General features: G+C 36.1%; 2 protein-coding genes across 2 annotated transcripts; one reads left to right on the top strand and one right to left on the bottom strand.

The window, feature by feature from the left end:
* Positions 1 to 2,879: 2,879 nt before the first annotated feature.
* Positions 2,880 to 11,450, bottom strand: exosc2 (exosome component 2). The gene is made up of 9 exons (XM_079419185.1): positions 11,304 to 11,450; positions 9,101 to 9,202; positions 7,643 to 7,688; positions 5,605 to 5,694; positions 5,049 to 5,114; positions 3,922 to 3,990; positions 3,668 to 3,844; positions 3,205 to 3,333; positions 2,880 to 3,122 (listed from the first exon to the last, which is right to left on the bottom strand). The coding sequence occupies exons 1-9, from the start codon at positions 11,429 to 11,431 to the stop codon at positions 3,042 to 3,044; spliced, it is 888 nt and encodes a 295-aa protein (XP_079275311.1). The 5' UTR covers positions 11,432 to 11,450; the 3' UTR covers positions 2,880 to 3,041.
* Positions 11,451 to 13,255: 1,805 nt separating this feature from the next.
* Positions 13,256 to 19,152, top strand: spra (sepiapterin reductase a). The gene is made up of 3 exons (XM_079419184.1): positions 13,256 to 13,702; positions 14,817 to 15,107; positions 17,338 to 19,152. The coding sequence occupies exons 1-3, from the start codon at positions 13,396 to 13,398 to the stop codon at positions 17,526 to 17,528; spliced, it is 789 nt and encodes a 262-aa protein (XP_079275310.1). The 5' UTR covers positions 13,256 to 13,395; the 3' UTR covers positions 17,529 to 19,152.
* Positions 19,153 to 19,382: the final 230 nt, after the last annotated feature.

The raw sequence follows: 19,382 nt of genomic DNA, 5'->3' as shown, positions 1-19,382 counted from the left end.
ATAATAATAATTCGCTTCAGTTTCAATAATAAAACATATTAAAATAAAATAATAATAATTCGCTTCAGTTTCAATAATAAAACATATTAAAATAAAATAATAATTCGCTTCAGTTTCAGTAATAAAACATATTAAAATAAAATAAAAAAAGATTAAAATAAAATAAAAAAAGATATAAAATAAAAAAATCGCTTCAGTTTCAATAATAAAACATATTAAAATAAAATAATAATTCGCTTCAGTTTCAATAATAAAACATATTAAAATAAAATAAAAAAAGATTAAAATAAAATAAAAAAAGATATAAAATAAAAAAATTGCTTCAGTTTCAATAATAAAAAAGATATTAAAAAACAGAAAAATCGCTTCAGTTTCAAAGGGAGCAGATATTTTTTTTTGGGGGGGGGGGGGGGGGGTTGAAAACAAGTGTATTTACATAATAATAAAATAAGAAATGTTTCAGTCAAGGAACAGAATTAGGCTACTCCGAGGGAATTCTTTAATAGACAAGATTAATTGGAAAAAGCACTTGTGTCCCCAACAAAGTAAAAGAATTACATTTAAAACTTTTGCATAATATATACCCCACTAATGAGATTATATCACAGTGTGGTAGTCCTCATTTGAATTGTAATTTCAGTATTGAGTTTATTAATCATGTTTTTTCTAATGCCCCCTTGTTAAGGAATTTTGGTCTGATTTATCAAAATACCTTCCTAAAAAATCCCATTTAGATATTGATTTAACTACGTGTGATATATTCTGTTATTGTTCTCATTTAAACATAACATAGAATATATAGGAAATGTATTTATTTTATTGGGAAAATATTATATTCATAAATGTACATTTTCTTCAACATTAGCCGAATTACAGAGTTGTCTTTGTGGCTACTTCATTATAGCACTAAAACAATATTAACAGCTAAAGAGTGTCAAATTTGTGAAACTATATGATGATCAGCTGAATGTTACGTAATCTGATGTTCTACCTCTGTACTGTTTTATTGATTGTTTCTTTATTGTCTGCCATCGCAACATTTTTGTATCATAATGTCATGCAATGTTGTAATTTAATTGAAGTTTGTTTATACAGGAAAACCAATAGTATAGCAGGATATTTGCCCGTTCACTGAGCTTCACTTGAGCTTTACTTTAAAGATGCTTTGTTTGGATTTTTCACTTTTGAGAAGTAATATGGAAATGTTTACTTTCTATTCAACTTCATTATTTTGCTTTCAAAATATTTTATCCACAAATGCAAGTTTATGAAGATTACCCCCTGCTTTTCTTACTTTCAAGAAGATATTAAAATCTACATTAAATCTTTATCTACCTCCAGTAACAAAAAGGCAACTGAAACTTTGAACATATGCTGACTTTTTGGTGTTTTTGTATAATTTTTGTAGGAAAGATTATTTACCTTTTTAATGTTTCTTTCTCTCTTGAATTGTAATTGCTGTGTATATGTATTTTTTTTTTACAAATATTAACACATTTTACAGCTTTCTTAACTTTTTTTTTGTTATTTATATGATTTATTTATTTTATTATTTCAATTATTTTGTAATTATTTTTCTTTCTCTTTTCTTGATTTATGGACGATACAAACTTAATTGTATATTGTTTGATTAATGCAATTGGGGAAAAAACACTTCAGTTCCCTCACCAATAACTAAAACTGTTTTGTAGAGAATTTAATGTTTATGTATTTGTAGATTTTAAAAAAAGAATTATAAAATAACCTAATTTCCTCCTCAAAGCTCATCAAATTTCTGATCATTATTAATAACTATGTATTTGACTATTGTTCTCATCCAATCTAATCATTTGGTTTTGCTGTGTTAGAAATGTGTTAGCGACTAAAAGCGAAATAAAGTAACTTTTTAAAGCACATGATACAGTAATTATTCCCTCTAACGGCTGATGCTGCAGCACACGAACACAGCGACTCTCTTATTAACATCAACAAGCCACATGACACGTGCAAATTCATCACTTATCCAACTGCATATACATACAGCCTTTCATAACGGTTTATAACAATGATAGGAAGTGATATAAGACCACATCTGTGTTAAAGGAATAGTTCACCCAAAAAGGAGAGTTAGCTGAAAATGTGCTCATCCTCAGTCCATCCCAGATCAGGATGAGTGTGTTTCTTCATCAGGTTTGTATAAATGTGTCTCTGCATCAGTGTCTCAGCAATGTATGCTCTGCAGTGAATGGGTGCCGTCAGAATGAGAGTCCAAACAGCTGATAAAAACATCACAATAATCCACACCACTCCAGTCCATCAGTTAACATCTGGAGAAGATACGATCCATAATAACTCTTCCTCCAGTGAAAAAGTGCATCTGCTGTCGTCTCTCTCATCAAAATCCAGTCTCATATTAGTTTAGAGCTGTTTTGTCTTGTAAACGCTGCTCGATCTGCAGATTTCTCTCCTGATTCAGACCAGAACACTTTCACTGGAGGAAGAGTTATTATGGATTATGGACTCATATTTATAAGCGTCTGCTAAATGACAAAAGTATTTGAGTTAAAAGCATCTTAATGCTGGATTAGTTTCAGCTCCAGATGTTAACTGATGGACTGGAGTGGTGTGGATTATTGTGATGTTTTTATCAGCTGTTTGGACTCTCATTCTGACGGCACCCATTCACTGCAGAGCATCCATTGCTGAGACACTGATGCAGAGACACATTTCTACAAACCTGATGAACAAACACTCTTATCTGGGATCACCTCAGGGTGAGTAGATATTAGCAATGTGTCATTTCTGTGTGAACTACTCCTTAAACGCACTTTTACACCTACATTGCATTCATGGCACACATTTACATTTGATCAGTTCTTGATGTCCCTGGGAGTCTCCACCACGCTTAGTTTGAGCTGCTCTTCCTTTGACATGACTCTTGAGTTTCAGAGGCTGTGAACATGTGTTTCTGATAAAAGACAGACTGTTTTCTGACAAATTCATTTATTCCAATCTCTTAACTCTAGGGTTTGTATGAAGCCGTTAAAATGACAGTCAGTGGTTTATCCTTCATGCTCAACTAGACGCTGCCGTGTTTCCAGAATGATCTCTTCTATGATCTCCGGCTTCAGGATATCTTTAATCTGCAAGGAAACAAAGCCAGATGCAGCGCTTCATGAACATGCAGAGCTCAATCACGTGATGAGAGATCCTGAGCAACAATACCTGGTGCGTAAGAGACGCTTCGTAGCAGTAAAGCACACTCGTGTCGTACAGCAAAACCTTATGAGCCGCGAGAGCCAACAAACAGTTCCTGAGCCTGGAAATCACCTCCCGATCGGACAGAGACACGGCCTGAGAGAACCACAGACACAACACCATTACAACACTCCTGGTGTTAAGGCAGTTATTTCTATCTTTTGCTGGTTTCTTGAAGCGTCTTGGAGACACAGTTCTTCTGGATTTAGTCTCAGTTTGTTCTGTTTCTCCAGACTGATGATGATCAGATCAGATCTCAAACATCTCACTGGATTATTACAATTAATGACTAAATGAATGTTTGGAAATGTAAACTGATATTTCCTCCTGACACACTACAGCATAAGATAGAAATAACTGATTTAACAGCAGTTTTTAGCTGCTGAATGTGTTGAGGGACCGGTGTTAGTGTTATCAGTAGAAGCCTGACCTCCATGCTGGTGTAAAATCCTCCGGCCTCCTCGTCTAGCTGAGCCGGTGTGGGATAAAGCCAGACGAAGCCGTTGTTTCCCAGGATGATAGAGGCGCCGCACGGCAGATTGTGGAAGTGAGTCTTCTGTCTCTTGATGAGAGACGGCGACAGCAGCACCAGCACACCCTGCCCCAGCTGACACAAACACAGCAGCATCACTCTCAGCGTCTCCACACGCTCTCGGCTTTAATGCATGCATGCGCCGCTCTCACCTTGCCGTACTTTAGACTGCGTGTGTGCAGAGAGAGAGCGCCGTCTGAGAAGATCGACTGAACCTCTGCCTTCGAGAGGAGTCAAGGAGCACGCTGAAAATCATCAGAATCATAAACTCTGACTGATCGAAGTGAGACCGCTCGTTCAAGTCCAGATAAAGACAGCTACATCTCCTGTACTTCCACACTCAAGACATCCAATGCTATCAAACAAACAGAACGGACTTCTGCTTACTCGTTATATTTCTGCCTTAAAAATATCCTATAAAACATGTATGGCTTTGGAATCAGTGTTATGTATATCATTACAGTATTTATAATTATTTTGAATTAGCTTCTTGTTTTTCAGTTTTCATTTTAATTCTAGTTTAATTGTGTTATGGATTGTCATTTTTATTAGATTGTTTTTTTTATTTGTATTCAGCATTATTTTTAGCTTTAGTAATTTTGTTGTGCTTGTCATTTTATTTTTTATATTTCTAGTTAGATTTATTTGTGCTGGTAATTTTTTTGTTTTCTTTTAAAATATTTATATTCAGCCTTATTTTATTTGCGTTTTAGTAAAGGTTAGTAAATGTATTATTTTCACTTTCATTCATTTTATTAATATTTCTATTCAGCTGTACTTTTCACTTTCCTGCCTCTATTTATTATTTCAGTTTTAAATAAGCACATTACAGTTTGTTTTTCTGTAATGTGCTTTTGTCATTTATTAGTTTACTTTTTTTAATATCTGTTCAGCATTACTTCAGAATTAGTAATTTAGCTGTGCTTGTCATTTTTATTAGTTTGTTTTTTTAATTATTTTTATCCTCGTTTCAATTTAAGTAACTTTATCTTTCTTATTAGTTTGTTTTTAAATTCTATATAGCATTTTCTTTCATTTTTAGTCCTTTTCATCCTAAACTTATTATTTCAGGTAGTTGCCAAGCCAACATTTCTAATTTTCATTTAGGTTTTTATAGTTAAAAAAATCTAATAATTCTATTTAATAGCATCTTTATTTCAATTAATAAAGTGATTTGCAGTAGTTTAGTTTTCTAGTTTACAATTATATTAATCCCTCGCTATCAGAGCAGGATGCTGAATTAATGAAGTAAAGGTTGATTGATGACTGATGAGGATACGCTGATGAGATCTCCTTCCTGAAGATAGTCTCTCATGGCCAGCTCGTCCTGCGCTGATCTCCGTCTCTGAGACACAAACACAGCAGCTCATGCACTACCAGTCAACAAGCTACGATGATTCATGTTTTTGAAAGAAGACTCCTCTGCTCACTAAGCCTGCATTTATTTGATCCAAAGTACAGCAAAAGCAGTAAAATTGTGAAATATTTTTACTATTTAAAACAGCTGTTTTCTATGTGAATATGTGTTAAAGTGTAATGTATTTCTGTGATCTGCAGCTGTATTTTCAGCATCATTACTGCAGTCTTCAGAGTCACATGATCTTCAGAAATCATCATAATATACTGATTTACTGCTCATAAATGCAGGCTTGGTGAGCAGAACAATTCTTTAAAAAAAACCGGTTCAAAAACTGGTAGCTGGTATCAACAGTGAAATATTGGTATATGAGCACTTCATCTCAGACACCAGGCGTAGGAACAGTTGCAGAAATAAGCGAGTAGAAGACTAGAATAATTGTGCTTGGTCAGAGCGTCACTGTGTGATTAATGCTCACCAGCTCTCCTCCGGGCAGATTGACTGAAGACAGCAGCAGAACTGAATCCAGACGTGAATTCGTCTCCACTTTCCATCGCTTCTGCTGCACCTGGATCATCAGAGACGAGCGTCACACACAGAGCTGCTACAGAACTCACTAACTAATCACTCACCGACTCCAAATTACATCTCAACAAGCTTAATTAGAGACGTAATCCATTACATTACACGGTTTAGGATAAATAATCAGATTACTTCTAGATTAGTTTTGACCTCACATTGATTTAAACAGGATAATCTTGTGCCACACTGATATAAAAATACAAACAGTAAGAACATTTACATTTGAAATTAAACATTATATTGCATTAGGGTTTCCCAAACTGGGTTTGTGAAGGAAATGAAAAGCTAATAATTAATTAAATCATAACGTTAAATTAAAATAAATGACTTTAAAATCAATCAAAATAAAACACCAAGAAGATCCAAATTTCAGATTACATGTAATCAGTTACTACCCAACTATTAATAAAATGATTAAAATTGTGTTCTTTAAGGAACAATCACACATTTATAACATGTTTTCATTTTCATTTTTGCCACCAAAAAAAAATAAGTTTGGAAAATGTTCAATAAATAAAAGATAAATAAATGAAATTGTTTCATGTCTTCATTTGATATCCAGTAAAATGTAAATACACAATTTCTGAGGAAACTAAAAACATTTAAAGGTGCCATAGAATGAAAAACTGTCTTTACCCTGGCATATTTAAATGATAACAGTTCTGTACATGGAAATGACATACAGTGAGCCTCAAACACCATAGTTTCCTCCTTCATATGTAAATCTCGTGATTAAAAAAGAGCACTGAAAAACAGGCGAATCAGAACATAACACCGACTGTGACGCAACAGTCAGGATCACTACGCCCCCAACATTTGCATAAACCCGCCCTTGTTCTAAGCCGGCCGAACCATCAGAAGCTCTGCAGGTATTGTAAATAAACAAGCGCGGACAACAGCGAAAATAACACAATAAATGTTATGTTCCAGGCCGTGCAGGGGGTGTGAAGTGCAGGGATGGGTTGGTGTCTGTATTCAGAAAGGCACAGAAAGCAAATAACGCGAGCCACTAAAGGGACATGGTTAGCTCCTTGCTAGCGGTAGCCTGTGACAGTACATAAGATTTCACTCTCAGTAAGGAGAGATGAGGATGATGGCGAATGACTTACAGATCCTGAGCACCACTGACAAGCATCTGATCTTGTGAAATGTGTGGTAAGTACTGTTGCTCCATAATGTAAACATAGTTTGTGTGATCGCGTCTCTTGAAAGTGAACTATAACGCAATCGATGGATCGTTCAAAAGCAGTTTCAATGCCTCGCATATTAATAACGGCTCCCTGATGCCTGCGTTTTATATACAGTATAATTACCCGACGATATAACTGCGAGAGAAAGTATTTAAATATATATTTTCCTCCCTGTGCTTCCTTCTTGCTGATGAGCCGTACTGTGAAACAGCCAATCAGAGCAGAGCTCATTATTATTCATGACCCTGCCAAATAAGCCAATAACAGACCGTTTCATTCTAGGGAGAAATCCTAGGGTTGTAAATGGACATGTAAAATCGTTTCTGGAGATTTGTTGCCCTTACCTAAGCCACATACCTTCTGTGTAGATATCAGAGAACTATTTAAAATACTGTATCAAATGCATTCTATGGCACCTTTAAGACTATTGTAAAATTACATTTGAATAAATTAAGTTGTTTTTATGAATTTAAATAATTAGACATGCTAAAACAGAATGTGTTAACAATAAAATTAAATTAATAAATTAAAAAATAAAATAGGGCCCTAAACATAACATTTGTTAAACTTTTAATAAATAGATGTGAAATTATGTAAGTTTCATGATTTTAATTAGTTAGACATGCTTTTAAACCGAATAGAATGAAATGTAAGCATTAAAAAGGAGTTCAGAACAATAGATCTGATTGGACAGTGCCCTACAGCTCTGGTCACAGATCTCAGAAATCACCCAACTCTACAAACCTCTGTGATTCTGCCGACGACCACGTCCCCGACCTCACCGTTATACCTGCGGCACAGAGAGTACGAGTGTTAGGGCTGTCAGAATAGTGGAAAAACTACATTCAAATGTTGTACATTAATATTATGAATATTCGACCTTAAACTAGGGATGCATCGATCTGATACTCAGGATCGGTATCGGCTCAGATACGGTCATTTTCTGCGGATCAGGTATCGGTCAGATGAGACCGATCCAAATCTGATATTGTGTGTATACTATTGTGTTATTGTTGAGCCTCACGAAAGCACAAAAACATTAGAAAGCAGCATGAAGTTGTCGAGCACTATATTTCAGGTGTTCTGAAGCTGTTCCATAGTTTAATCTGAGGTACAGATGAATATTTAAGTCTTTAAATTCAAGTTCAGGTGAACTCTTCTCTCTGATCCTCCATTCATCGATCAAACTGTGTCTCGTTCGGTTTCTACAGTCAAACTCTCTTCAAGAGCGCACCGTTACTGAGGTTTAAAACTGTTAAAAGGATTAATAAACGTACGCACAGATTTAATGCACTACGCATCAATATCTCTTCCCTTTGTACTGTGAGCGTTTCTATGTGGACTCAGAGCGCTGCGTGTCGCTTCAAGAGCATCATTCAGAGCACGAGATGCTCATAAGTGCTTTCTGCTGCTCTATATTGGAGTCTTACTTATTATAATACTTCTGCGCAATGAAAGATTATTAACAGTCTTTCTTGTTCTGTCCTGTCTATCATATGTTGCATAAAAAGCTTTTGTCTTCTCTCCTGAGGCCACAAGAGGAAAACATTACTAATGCATGCTCATTCAAACCAATAAAATAACAACTATCTGTGAAAAAACTGCATAATGTTTATAAACCATATTTAATTAAGTTGTTTAATTAGAAACAAAACCGCATCATCATGTATGTATAGTTTAATACAAAGGACTGAAAACAATCACAAAGAGTGCTTTTTCTATTTAAAAACATGATGCAGAAAAACTGCCATAAAGTCTTGAGACGTGTTTTTAAAAGTTGAACTTGCATTAATTTTCTATGCTTTCTAAACATGCGGCTCTCTTGTGCGAGACGTGAGTGTAACGCTGACAGATGTTTCTATAGAAAATGTGATAAATATGTGTTCTGTGTGAACGGCTTGGTCTCAGTTTTGGCGTAAACATCATCTTCTCCGCATCGATGTTCTTTTTCTGCAATATTTTGAATGAACAGCGCTGCATCCAACTGGATAAGCGAAGGAAAACATTCAAATGCAACGACACCTACATCGTCTTCGCATCTCGTGCGCCGCTGATAAACCTGCCTGAAGCATGCCTAACATTCAAATGCAACGTTTTTGCATTTGATTTTAAATTCAATGAATATTCCAAATGTGTTTTTGACAGCCCTAATGAGTATGCACTGCAGTGTGTATCTGAGTGTAGTGCAGTGGAAGTGTGCACCTGGTCTTCAGGGGTTTGACACAGATGAGCTTGTTGACCCGCTCCACCTCTCCAGCCACTGAAGCTGTGAGTCTGTCTTCATCCATGTATGTGCCATGACCCCTGAGGAAGAGGAGGATCGTCACACACACACACACACAAACTATTACACTAGAGCACATTTTCCATTTCAAAATTCCATACTTTTCCAGACATATTTCAAAAACAGATTTTCAGACCATATTTAACATTTTGTCAGTGATTTTCTCAAAAGTGCCAACATACAGAGACCCTAAATTAAAGAAATATTAATAATTTAAAAAAAAAACATTTTGCATACAAGAAACTTTTTTTTGTGCCCTTGAGAAGCTACCCTAGTAAATAAGTGATTTGTTTCTAATACATTTATTTCATACTAAGTATGATTTATATCTATTAAGTATACTAGTTTAGTACCAACAGTACAAATGCAGGGTATTTTTATTAAGTACAGTACCAGTCAAAAGAACAGTAAAATTGTTAATGTTTTTAAAGAAGTCTCTTCTGCTCACCAAGCCTGCTTTTATATGATCTGAAGTGAAGCAAAAGCAGTAATATTGTGAAATATTTTTTATTTCTGTGTGAATGTGTTAAAGTGTAATGTATTCCTGTGATCTGCAGCTGTATTTTCAGCATCATTACTCCAGTCTTCAGTGTCACATGATCTTCAGAAATCATTATAATATACTGATTTACTGATCAACAAACATTTCTGATTATTATCAATGTTGAACACAGTTGAGCACATTTTCTTCAGGATTCTGTGATGGATAGAAAGATGCAAAGATCAGCATTTATCTGAAATAACAAGCTTTTGTAACATTATACACTACACCATTCAAAAGCTTGGGGGGGGGGTATAGAAATGAATACTTTTATTTATCAAGAATGCTTTAAATTGATCAAAGGTGATGATAAAGACATTTATAATGTTACAAAAGATTTCTATTTCAGACAAATGCTGTTCTTCTGAACTTTCTATTCATCAAAGAGACCTGAAAAAGTCAGATGTGACTGATCACATGAAGAGAGCCGCTTTCTGTCTGCAATACCAGCTCATCCAGCACTTGCGCTCGCATATCAGGACAGATGTCAAAATGGTCACTTGCTTGATCGGGTCATTGTTGCATCGTCACAAAAACGTGTAATTTGCAGGTGTTTTTAAGCCAATCGGTGCTCGCGCGCTCCAGAGGCTGTTTCAGGCTCACAGTCACATCCGAAGCCGATCATATTGAGTTATTTTTCGTAGTTTGTTGTTGAGTTTAAGTGGCCAAATACACACAAAATTACGCACAAATGGCCGTCCTGGCCAGTATCCAGGTATGTTCTTAAGTAAATGTGAACAGCTGAGAGGGTGTGTAGGGCTATGGATGTGTGTAGAGCAGAGCAGCTCACATGTGCCGTCTTCTGCTGCTCAGCTGCTTTAATGTAGAACAATCCTCTATTATAATAATAATAATAATAATAATGTGTCATTATAGAGGATTCTTCGTATTATAGGGCAGCACAAACATCTCTCATTGGCTCGTGAGGAGGAGCTGCTGGATCCGGCACAAATTAAGCCCTGGCCGCGCATCACAGAAATTAATTATTTTAACACATATTCAAATAGAAGTTATTTTAAAAGACTTTGTTTAAAAAAAAAAAAAAAAAAACTCTTAAGTTTAAAATCTTTTGACTGGTTGAGTATACAGATGTATAAATGTATTTGTAGTAATAGAAATAGATGTATTTCAAATACATTGTAGTATATTTATTTTTCACTAGGGTATTCACATGGGAGTTTATTATTTATTTATTGCATGCTTACGCATTAAAATGTCTAGCTTTATAAACAAAGCATCACGACCATCTTACTAAGAATAGAAATAGAGCACGGATGCACATGAATTAATAGAGATATACTTGCTCAAAATTGGGTAGTTCCTCTAATATTAATATTGTCTACTTTAACAATGTCTGGAAATGCATTTTCCATTATTATTTTCCACATCTGGAAATTACTTGAATTAAATTCCATACTTTACACTCCTAAGTGCACAGAATTGTCCAGATGGACTCAATTATCTTATCGCAGGAAAAACTGATATATTATTGAAGTTCTCTCAGGTCTGTTAAAGTCCCCGGATATTCACACGTGGCTCGATAAAGCGCTGTATTCGCTCAGAGAAGGACCCGTTTGTACCTCATGAAGCCCGTGTCAGATGTGATTATATCTCCAGGAACCACCAGGTGTTTGTCCTCCCGGTTAGACCGAGATAATGCCGGTGAAATGTGTTTGTGCACCGCCGGGAGCCTCATCTCCGCCGCCATGCTTCTCACCGGAACCGAGCGACACGATTTCATAATAAAAGCGCAGCTGTGTTTGTCTCAACTCATTCATTCAACGGCGTTTGACTCAGCGTTATTAAGTACTTTTAAAATTAGTGGTGTAAATCCTGTGAGCTTTTATTTTGTAATGAGATGAGTGTCCGCTAGATGGAAGCATTGATTTTATTAAATTATCAATCAGAGGACAGAGGGCATGAAGTAGATTGTGTTTTTCAGCTAAATTTGGATCATATCGATCATTTATAGTATTAAATATAATTTTCATAAATAGGCATTATACTTATAGTTCAACAGAATTTGACAAAGAATGTTTAAGTTATGAGAGAATAAATGTTTTTGTTTGTTTGTTTGCTTGTTTTTTAAATTGGCTCAAATGTTGTAAGACGCTTTGCCAAATAAGCATGATTTTTTTCAGTTCATTTTTACCCATAAAGGGGCGAGGTATCCTGGAAAAGACAAACATTAAAATCAAAAACAAAAAAAAAATTTAAAAAACAAAAAAATCATGAATTCAAGATTCAAGAGTTTTATTTGTCACATACACAATTATGTGTATGTGACAAATAATTGTATTAGTGATGTGAGAAACAAAGCTTTTCGAAGGTTTTAAAATTGAATCAGTGATTGAATGTTTGGAAGCGCTCTGCTGGTGTGTGTAGTGTGTAAAGTGTGTGAAGTGTGTGTAAAGTGTGTGTAAAGTGTGTGAAGTGTGTGTAAAGTGTGTGAAGTGTGTGTAAAGTGTGTGTAAAGTGTGTGAAGTGTGTGTAAAGTGTGTGTAAAGTGTGTGAAGTGTGTGTAAAGTGTGTGAAGTGTGTGTAAAGTGTGTGTAAAGTGTGTGAAGTGTGTGTAAAGTGTGTGAAGTGTGTGTGAAGTGTGTGTAAAGTGTGTGAAGTGTGTGTGAAGTGTGTGTAAAGTGTGTGTGTAAAGTGTGTGAAGTGTGTGTAAAGTGTTTGTAAAGTGTGTGAAGTGTGTGTAAAGTGTGTGAAGTGTGTGTAAAGTGTGTGAAGTGTGTGTAAAGTGTGTGTAAAGTGTGTAAAGTGTGTGTGTAAAGTGTGTGTGTAAAGTGTGTGAAGTGTGTGTAAAGTGTGTGTGTAAAGTATGTAAAGTGTGTGTAAAGTGTGTGAAGTGTGTGTAAAGTGTGTGAAGTGTGTGTAAAGTGTGTGTATAAAGTGTGTGAAGTGTGTGTAAAGTGTGTGTAAAGTGTGTGTATAAAGTGTGTAAAGTGTGTGTGTAAAGTGTGTGAAGTGTGTGTAAAGTGTGTAAAGTGTGTAAAGTGTGTGTAAAGTGTGTGAAGTGTGTGTAAAGTGTGTAAAGTGTGTAAAGTGTGTAAAGTGTGTGAAGTGTGTAAAGTGTGTAAATGCAACCAAACTCAGGCTAAAACATGCATAAAAACAGCTTTTAGAAGCCCATTGCAAAGGCTTTCTTGAAAGTATAATATATAAAATGCAATAAAAATAATAAAATACCATTAAATATGAAGTCTATGTATAATATGTGGTTTTTAAAATATTTTCTTAATTTGAGAAGGCTTGCTTTGTTTGTGTTATGGACAGCTTGTATTAACTACTCCTCATCCTTTTAATTACACAAATGTCTCGTTAAAATGCAGAGGTGTAAAGAATTGTAGTAAATGTAAGTAATTACTGTACTTGAGTATCTTTTCGGATACTTTGTATTTTTTTATTTATTTTATTATTATTATTATCATTATTATTAGAGGTTTTCGGTTTTAGATAATAAACGTGATTACTCTCCTCACAAATCAGCGCTTTCTTCTTTATGTTACATGTCTTGTCTTGGACTTTTATGTCACTTCCTGTCTCTCGTGGTGTTTGTAGTCAGTCTTGTTAGCTAAATAAATAAATAAACACAACATTGTAGATACTTCCGGGGGCGTGGCGGATCGATCGCGTCGCGTCCAGCAGCGTCGCGTGTCTGTAGGAGAGATGATGAGCGCCGCGTCGGGCTTCGGTAAAGCGCTGGTCATCATCACCGGAGCGTCGAAAGGCTTCGGCCGGGCTCTGGCTCTGTCCATCGCGCCGCGTATGGCGTCGGGCTCCGCGCTGATCCTCGCGGCGCGATCTGATGATCTGCTGCAGCAGCTGAAGGCGGATCTGAGCCGCGCTCACCCCGCGCTGACGCTCCGCTGCGTCGCCGCTGATCTGAGCTGCCAGGCGGGCGTGGAGAGCGTCATCGCCGCGATCACACACACCGACCCGGGCATCGACCATCTGCTGCTCTTCAATAACGCGGGTGAGACTTTCGCGTTCTCACAGACTCCATCTGCACTGATTCACCTGTCGATTGTATCAGTTCCCTAGACTGTATCTGTACTTTATCAGTGGTTTTCTTTAGAAAACTTAGACTTCACAACATTCCTTCCATTAAAGCACAGGTACTTCTTAAATTTACTCGAGTAAATACTTCATTACTGTCCACCTCTGCTGTTAGTTCATCCTCAGGTCATCCCAGATTAGTTTTATTCTTCAGTAAAACAGGAAAGAAGATATTTAGCTGAAACCCCGCTCCTCGGTGATTCATATAATGCAAGTCAATGGGTGCCGTCAAAGAAAAGCAAATCAGGCAGCACAAAATAATCCTCGTGGCTGCTGATGATATATATTGAGGTCTTATGAAACTGAACATTATTTACAGCATTATTACCTGTAATCTTAACAAACGAGCAAATCTGATTCTTTTCCATGAACTGGTTCTTTTGGACAGTTCGATTCAAATAACCAATTCACCAGTTTAATTTAACCATGCAATGCTATATAACGTGGATGTTTTACATGTTAATAAAAGTTGATAAACTAGCCTTTATCAGCTCACCTTTCTACATAAACAATGAGAAACCATAAAAACTTTAATTTGGCTGCTTCGTTCAAGTTTTCAGTTCACGCATGCGCATATCAGAGGCTCTTGGGTCCGAGTCGAACTGATTCCTGAGTTCAGTGACTGCTGGAGGAGTACTCAATCAGGATCAGAAACACTGCTAGTTTGACTCATTTCCAGTTTGATTGAGTAACTTGTAGATCTGTGCTGCTCGAGCCATGAACTGACCAGACATCCCTCCGGACCGGTTGCCTGAGCTGAGGCTCTGGACTACAGGTGATAATGCTGTCAATAATGTTCAGTTTCTTGCACAGAACGATCGTTTCTCTTCATAAGAGCTCAGTATATCATCAGGAGCCACGGGGATTCATGCTGTTTGATATGACGGTACCCATTGACTTGCATTTTATGAATCACCAAGGATCAGGGTTTCAGATAAAAATCTTCTTTCCTGTTCAACTGAAGATAACATGTCTTGGATGGGCCGAGGATGAGTGAAACTGTCTCCTGCTGTCATGTGCTCTGAACACAGCTTCTCTGGGCGATGTGTCTCGGTTCTGTGGTGATTTCACGGATGTGGATGAGGTGAACTCGTACCTGTCTCTGAACGTGAGCTCTGCTCTCTGTCTGACGGCGGGAGTTCTGCGTGTGGTCCCGCGGCGCTCGGGTCTGACGCGCGTCGTGGTGAACATCAGCTCGCTGTGTGCGCTCCGGCCCTTCCCGTCCTGGGGTCTGTACTGCAGCGGGAAAGCGGCCCGGGACATGCTGTTCCGCGTGCTGGCGGAGGAAGAACCGGAGCTCCGAGTCCTGAACTACGCACCAGGTGTGAGATGAGAGTCACTCACAGCTTCCCAAAGTATTGCATGACATATCTCACCTTATATCAAGAGTAGTATTGCATAAAAATAAAAACTTGCACTCTATTCATTTACTAACTGCTTGGTTTTAAATAAAAATTAAAAAAACTAACACTAGCTTCTCTATTCTTTTTGCATTCTATCTGGTTTCCTTTTATTTTTTGTATAATTAAAAAATAATTAGCTACATGTCCTGCGTTAGGATAACTGAGACTTATTATAACACTTGCATATCATTGCTCTTTAGTTGACTTTGATTGCTTCCATTGGCCTCATTTGGATAAAAGCCTCTGCTAAATGACTAAACGTAATAAATCTTAACAATAATGTGATTTATACACTGCTGTTAAAAAGTTTGGGATCAGTAAGGTTTTTAATGTTTTTTAAAGAAGTGTCTTCTGCTCATCAAGGCTTTCTCTCTCTCATAACTGAGTTATTAGCTGCATTAGTCTGTTATCAGCGGCTCAAGCCTCAGGCCTAAAATGATTAGGAATTAGCAACGGAGGCGATGGATGAGATGCGGAAGAAGGAATCCCACTCACAATAGCTATTTAAGTACAAAACCGGACGAATCCCTTGAAATATATTATCTGATCTATGTGTTGAGGTGTGCCAACTGTAGTCAGAATAATTGACTCCTGACTGTTGAATTATTAGAAAATGAATGCCGCTTCGCGTCGTGGCTGCATCACCACCTCGGGTGTGCATTATTTTTCTAATAATTCAACAGTCAGGAGTCAATTATTCCTTACTTAAACTAATGTGAATATGTGTTAAACTGTAATGTATTTCTGTGATCTGCAGCTGTATTTCCAGCATCATTACTGCAGTCTTCAGTGTCACATGATCTTCAGAAATCACCGGTTCCAAACATTAAAAATCTTACTGATCCCAACGCCTGTGTGTATATATACTATATGTATCACATATTCTGTGGGTAGATGAAGATACAAGTTTATAACATATTTAAAAGTTATATGAAATTGTTGCAATTAGTAGTAGGTTTAATTTGCGTTTTACTTCATATGACAACATATTACATATAGAAATATGATATGTACATATGTGACCCTGGACCATAAAACCAGTCATAAGGGTCCATTTTTTGAAATAGAGATTTATGCATCATCTGAAGCTGAATAAATAATCTTTCCATTGATGTATGGATTGTTATGATCGGACAATATTTGTCTGAGATACAACTATTAGAAAATCTGGAATCTGAGGGTGCAAAAAAATCTAAATATTGAGAAAATCTCCTTTAAAGTTGTTCAAATGAAGTTCTTAGCAATGCATATTACTAATCAAAAATGAAGTTTTGATATATTTACGGTGAGAAATTTACTAAATATCTTCATGGAACATGTTCTTAATATCCTAATGATTTTTGTCATAAAAGAGAAATGTATAATTTTGATCCATACAATGTATTGTTGTCTATTGCTACAGATATACCTGTGCTGCTCATGACTGCTTTTGTGCTGCAGGGACTCATATATATTACATTTGTTCATGGGGTGTTTCTGCTAAAGAATAAAAAAGATAATTGCAACTCTTTATAGAAAAAAAAACTCAGAATTGTAAGGAAAAACTCACAATTCTGAGAAGAAAAATCTGAATTGTGATAAACTTGCAGTTGCAAAAAAAAAGGGTCAGAATTGTGATTGAAAAAGTTCCAACTATCTTATTTTCTGTGCTGGAATAAAGCTTTCTATATATGTGTACTGATACGAAGAGTGCTTTTGTTGTGCATGATAATCATTCGACTGTAAACATAAACGCAATAATGCATTTGCATTTTTAATGTGTTTATAAAACAAAGCCAGTTTAAGCTATGCCTATATTTTTATTTGACTAAATCTTTAAAACTAAAACAGGAAACCATATGTTTGATGGCAAAAGAAATCCATGTAAAAAGATTTTCTGGTCATTTTGTTCTCCAGAGCAGAAATGAATGCGCTGTGGCAGAAAAGGCCTGTGAAATGTAGTGTGACTGAAAAGGCTTTGGTTTTGATTTGTTCAAGCTGATGAAGCGTTTGATTGCAATCTTACATGCATCACAGCAGCTCTGTTCAGTCAGGATTCACACGCACGTCACAGGCAGGGCTATCTGATGTCTCCGCTCTCCTACAGCTGCTGTGTTTGACTCGTGCATGTATATATTTGCATTAACGGTGTGATTGTGGCGCTCCGCAGGGCCTCTGGACACAGACATGCAGCTGCAGGCGAGGAGCAGCTCTGCAGACGACGCTCTGAGAAACTCCTTCAGTGTCATGCATGCTCAGGGTCAGCTGCTCACCTGTGACCAGTCCATCAGCAAACTCATGCAGGTCCTGCTGGAGGACAAATATGCCTCTGGAGCACATCTGGACTTCTATGACTTATAGAGTGTGTGCCTTAAACAACTGCTCGTTCTCTCTGTTCATCACCGAGTGTTTGATTGAGATCATTAATGATCTGTCACTTCTGTCTGATGTCTTCTTTCTTTTCTCACGATACTGGAAAACCTGAAAAAATGTGACCCTGGAGCACAAAACCAGTCATAAGGGTGAATTTTTTAAAATTGAGATTCATACATCATCTGAATAAATAATCTTTCCATTGATGTATGGTTTGTTAGGATAGGACAATATTTGTCTGAGATACAACTATCTGAAAATCTGGAATCTGAGGGAGCAAAAAAATCTAAATATTGAGAAAATCTCCTTTAAAGTTGTTCAAATGAAGTTGTGATGTGTGATCTTTATAGCGCTGTGGTTTCTCTCTGTCATGTTTGTGTTGATCGTGTCCAGTGTCTCCACACTCCTGATGTAAACAGATGGACGAAACACACACAGCTGTTTGGAGAGATGGCACTTTTTCCAAAAATCAATCAAGTTAGGAAGCTGTGGATTTCACGACTGATGTAAACGCTGACAAATAAGGAGCATTTGCTGCTTTCATAATGGCCTGATTCCTTAGAAATCATTCTTGGGGACGGCTTCAGTTATAGAATGTTTGGCCAATTTTGGGTCATAACAGAGTTTCTGTGCGTCTTAAAAAGAATGAATTAATCATTTCACAAATTAAAGCCTTAAAAGGCCTTAAATCATAGGAGAAAGTCATAAATAAATTCAAAATATTATGGTATTAAATGTTGCATGCAATTTTAGACGTGATGGACGTTAGGCTGAACTCTTATTCAAATAAAGAGTTGAGAAAACGTAAAATTAAATAAGGCAACTTGATGCAGTAAGACTTGAGCTCTCTTAACAATAGTTTCTTAGTTCTTCTCAGTAAAGAATTATTTTTTTTAGCCGACATAAATTAGTTTGTTCGTGCAATGCTGATTTTCTTATTTTACTAATAGAAAAATGATTGTCACAACAATTACTGCCGTTGAGGTCATTTATTTTTTTCTGTTTCCAGGATGAAAAAAAAACAAATGTGTAAAAAGTCACCACATTATCAATTTTATGTTCATTTACAAATGACAGAGTGAATTTAAAACCATAAATATGTATAATTTAGTCTAATATGTAGACGATATTGTCTTTGTTTATAAAATATCTAACAGAGAAAAGATGAATATAAATGGTTGAACATCCTCAAGGCCTCAAAACTAGACCACTAGACTTTACATCACAGCACAACAAATAATAACAATAATGACAAAACAACAACAAAAGAAATTTAAATTAAGTCAGCAAACAGCAAAACAATAATCCTATAACAGTAACTGAATAATTAATGCATGCTGGGAACTCACAAAGCCTTAATATTTCTACAATATGAGCTTGTTAGTTCAGTGTTTGTCTATAGAGACAACATTTGTGGTAATTACAGTAAAGTGAAGCATGTTTACTCTGCTTTAGAAGCACTTTTCTCGTGTCTGTACTTTATCAGAGTTTTTCTTTAGAAAACATTCCAAAGCATAATATTATACTTTATACAGAACTACGTTTCATATTAAATATCATTTGATTAGTGCTGTCAAACAATCACATCCAAAATAAAGGTTTTGTTTACATAAGATGTGCTGTGTATATTTATTATGTACTGTATATAAAAAGACACACACATACAGCATATATTTGGAAAATATTTACATGTATTTGCATGTATATATTTATATTCATATAAATCATATATAAATATATTTAATATGTAAACGTAACATTTTTTTCTTAAATATATGCATTGTGTATTTATATATACATAATAAATATACACAGTACACACATATTATGCACACAAAATGT

The sequence above is a fragment of the Barbus barbus genome (genome assembly GCF_936440315.1).
Source record: "Barbus barbus genome assembly, chromosome: 6".
NCBI classification, from domain to species: domain Eukaryota; kingdom Metazoa; phylum Chordata; class Actinopteri; order Cypriniformes; family Cyprinidae; genus Barbus; species Barbus barbus.
The sequence above is the reverse complement of the archived record's forward strand: the minus strand, read 5'-3'. Positions and strand labels throughout refer to the sequence as shown.

What these genes read in the sequence shown, in the direction of transcription:
- exosc2 (XM_079419185.1), bottom strand. Translation starts at nt 11,431, where the DNA reads ATGGCGGCGGAGATGAGGCTCCCGGCGGTGCACAAACACATTTCACCG. An exon ending in AGGAAGGAGATCTCATCAGC is followed by an intron (nt 3,991 to 5,048) that starts GTATCCTCATCA and finishes CTCCTCTCGAAG; the next exon opens with GCAGAGGTTCAGTCGATCTT. An exon ending in AAGCGTCTCTTACGCACCAG is followed by an intron (nt 3,123 to 3,204) that starts GTATTGTTGCTC and finishes GTTTCCTTGCAG; the next exon opens with ATTAAAGATATCCTGAAGCC.
- spra (XM_079419184.1), top strand. Translation starts at nt 13,396, where the DNA reads ATGATGAGCGCCGCGTCGGGCTTCGGTAAAGCGCTGGTCATCATCACC. An exon ending in GCTGCTCTTCAATAACGCGG is followed by an intron (nt 13,703 to 14,816) that starts GTGAGACTTTCG and finishes CTCTGAACACAG; the next exon opens with CTTCTCTGGGCGATGTGTCT. An exon ending in AGTCCTGAACTACGCACCAG is followed by an intron (nt 15,108 to 17,337) that starts GTGTGAGATGAG and finishes GGCGCTCCGCAG; the next exon opens with GGCCTCTGGACACAGACATG.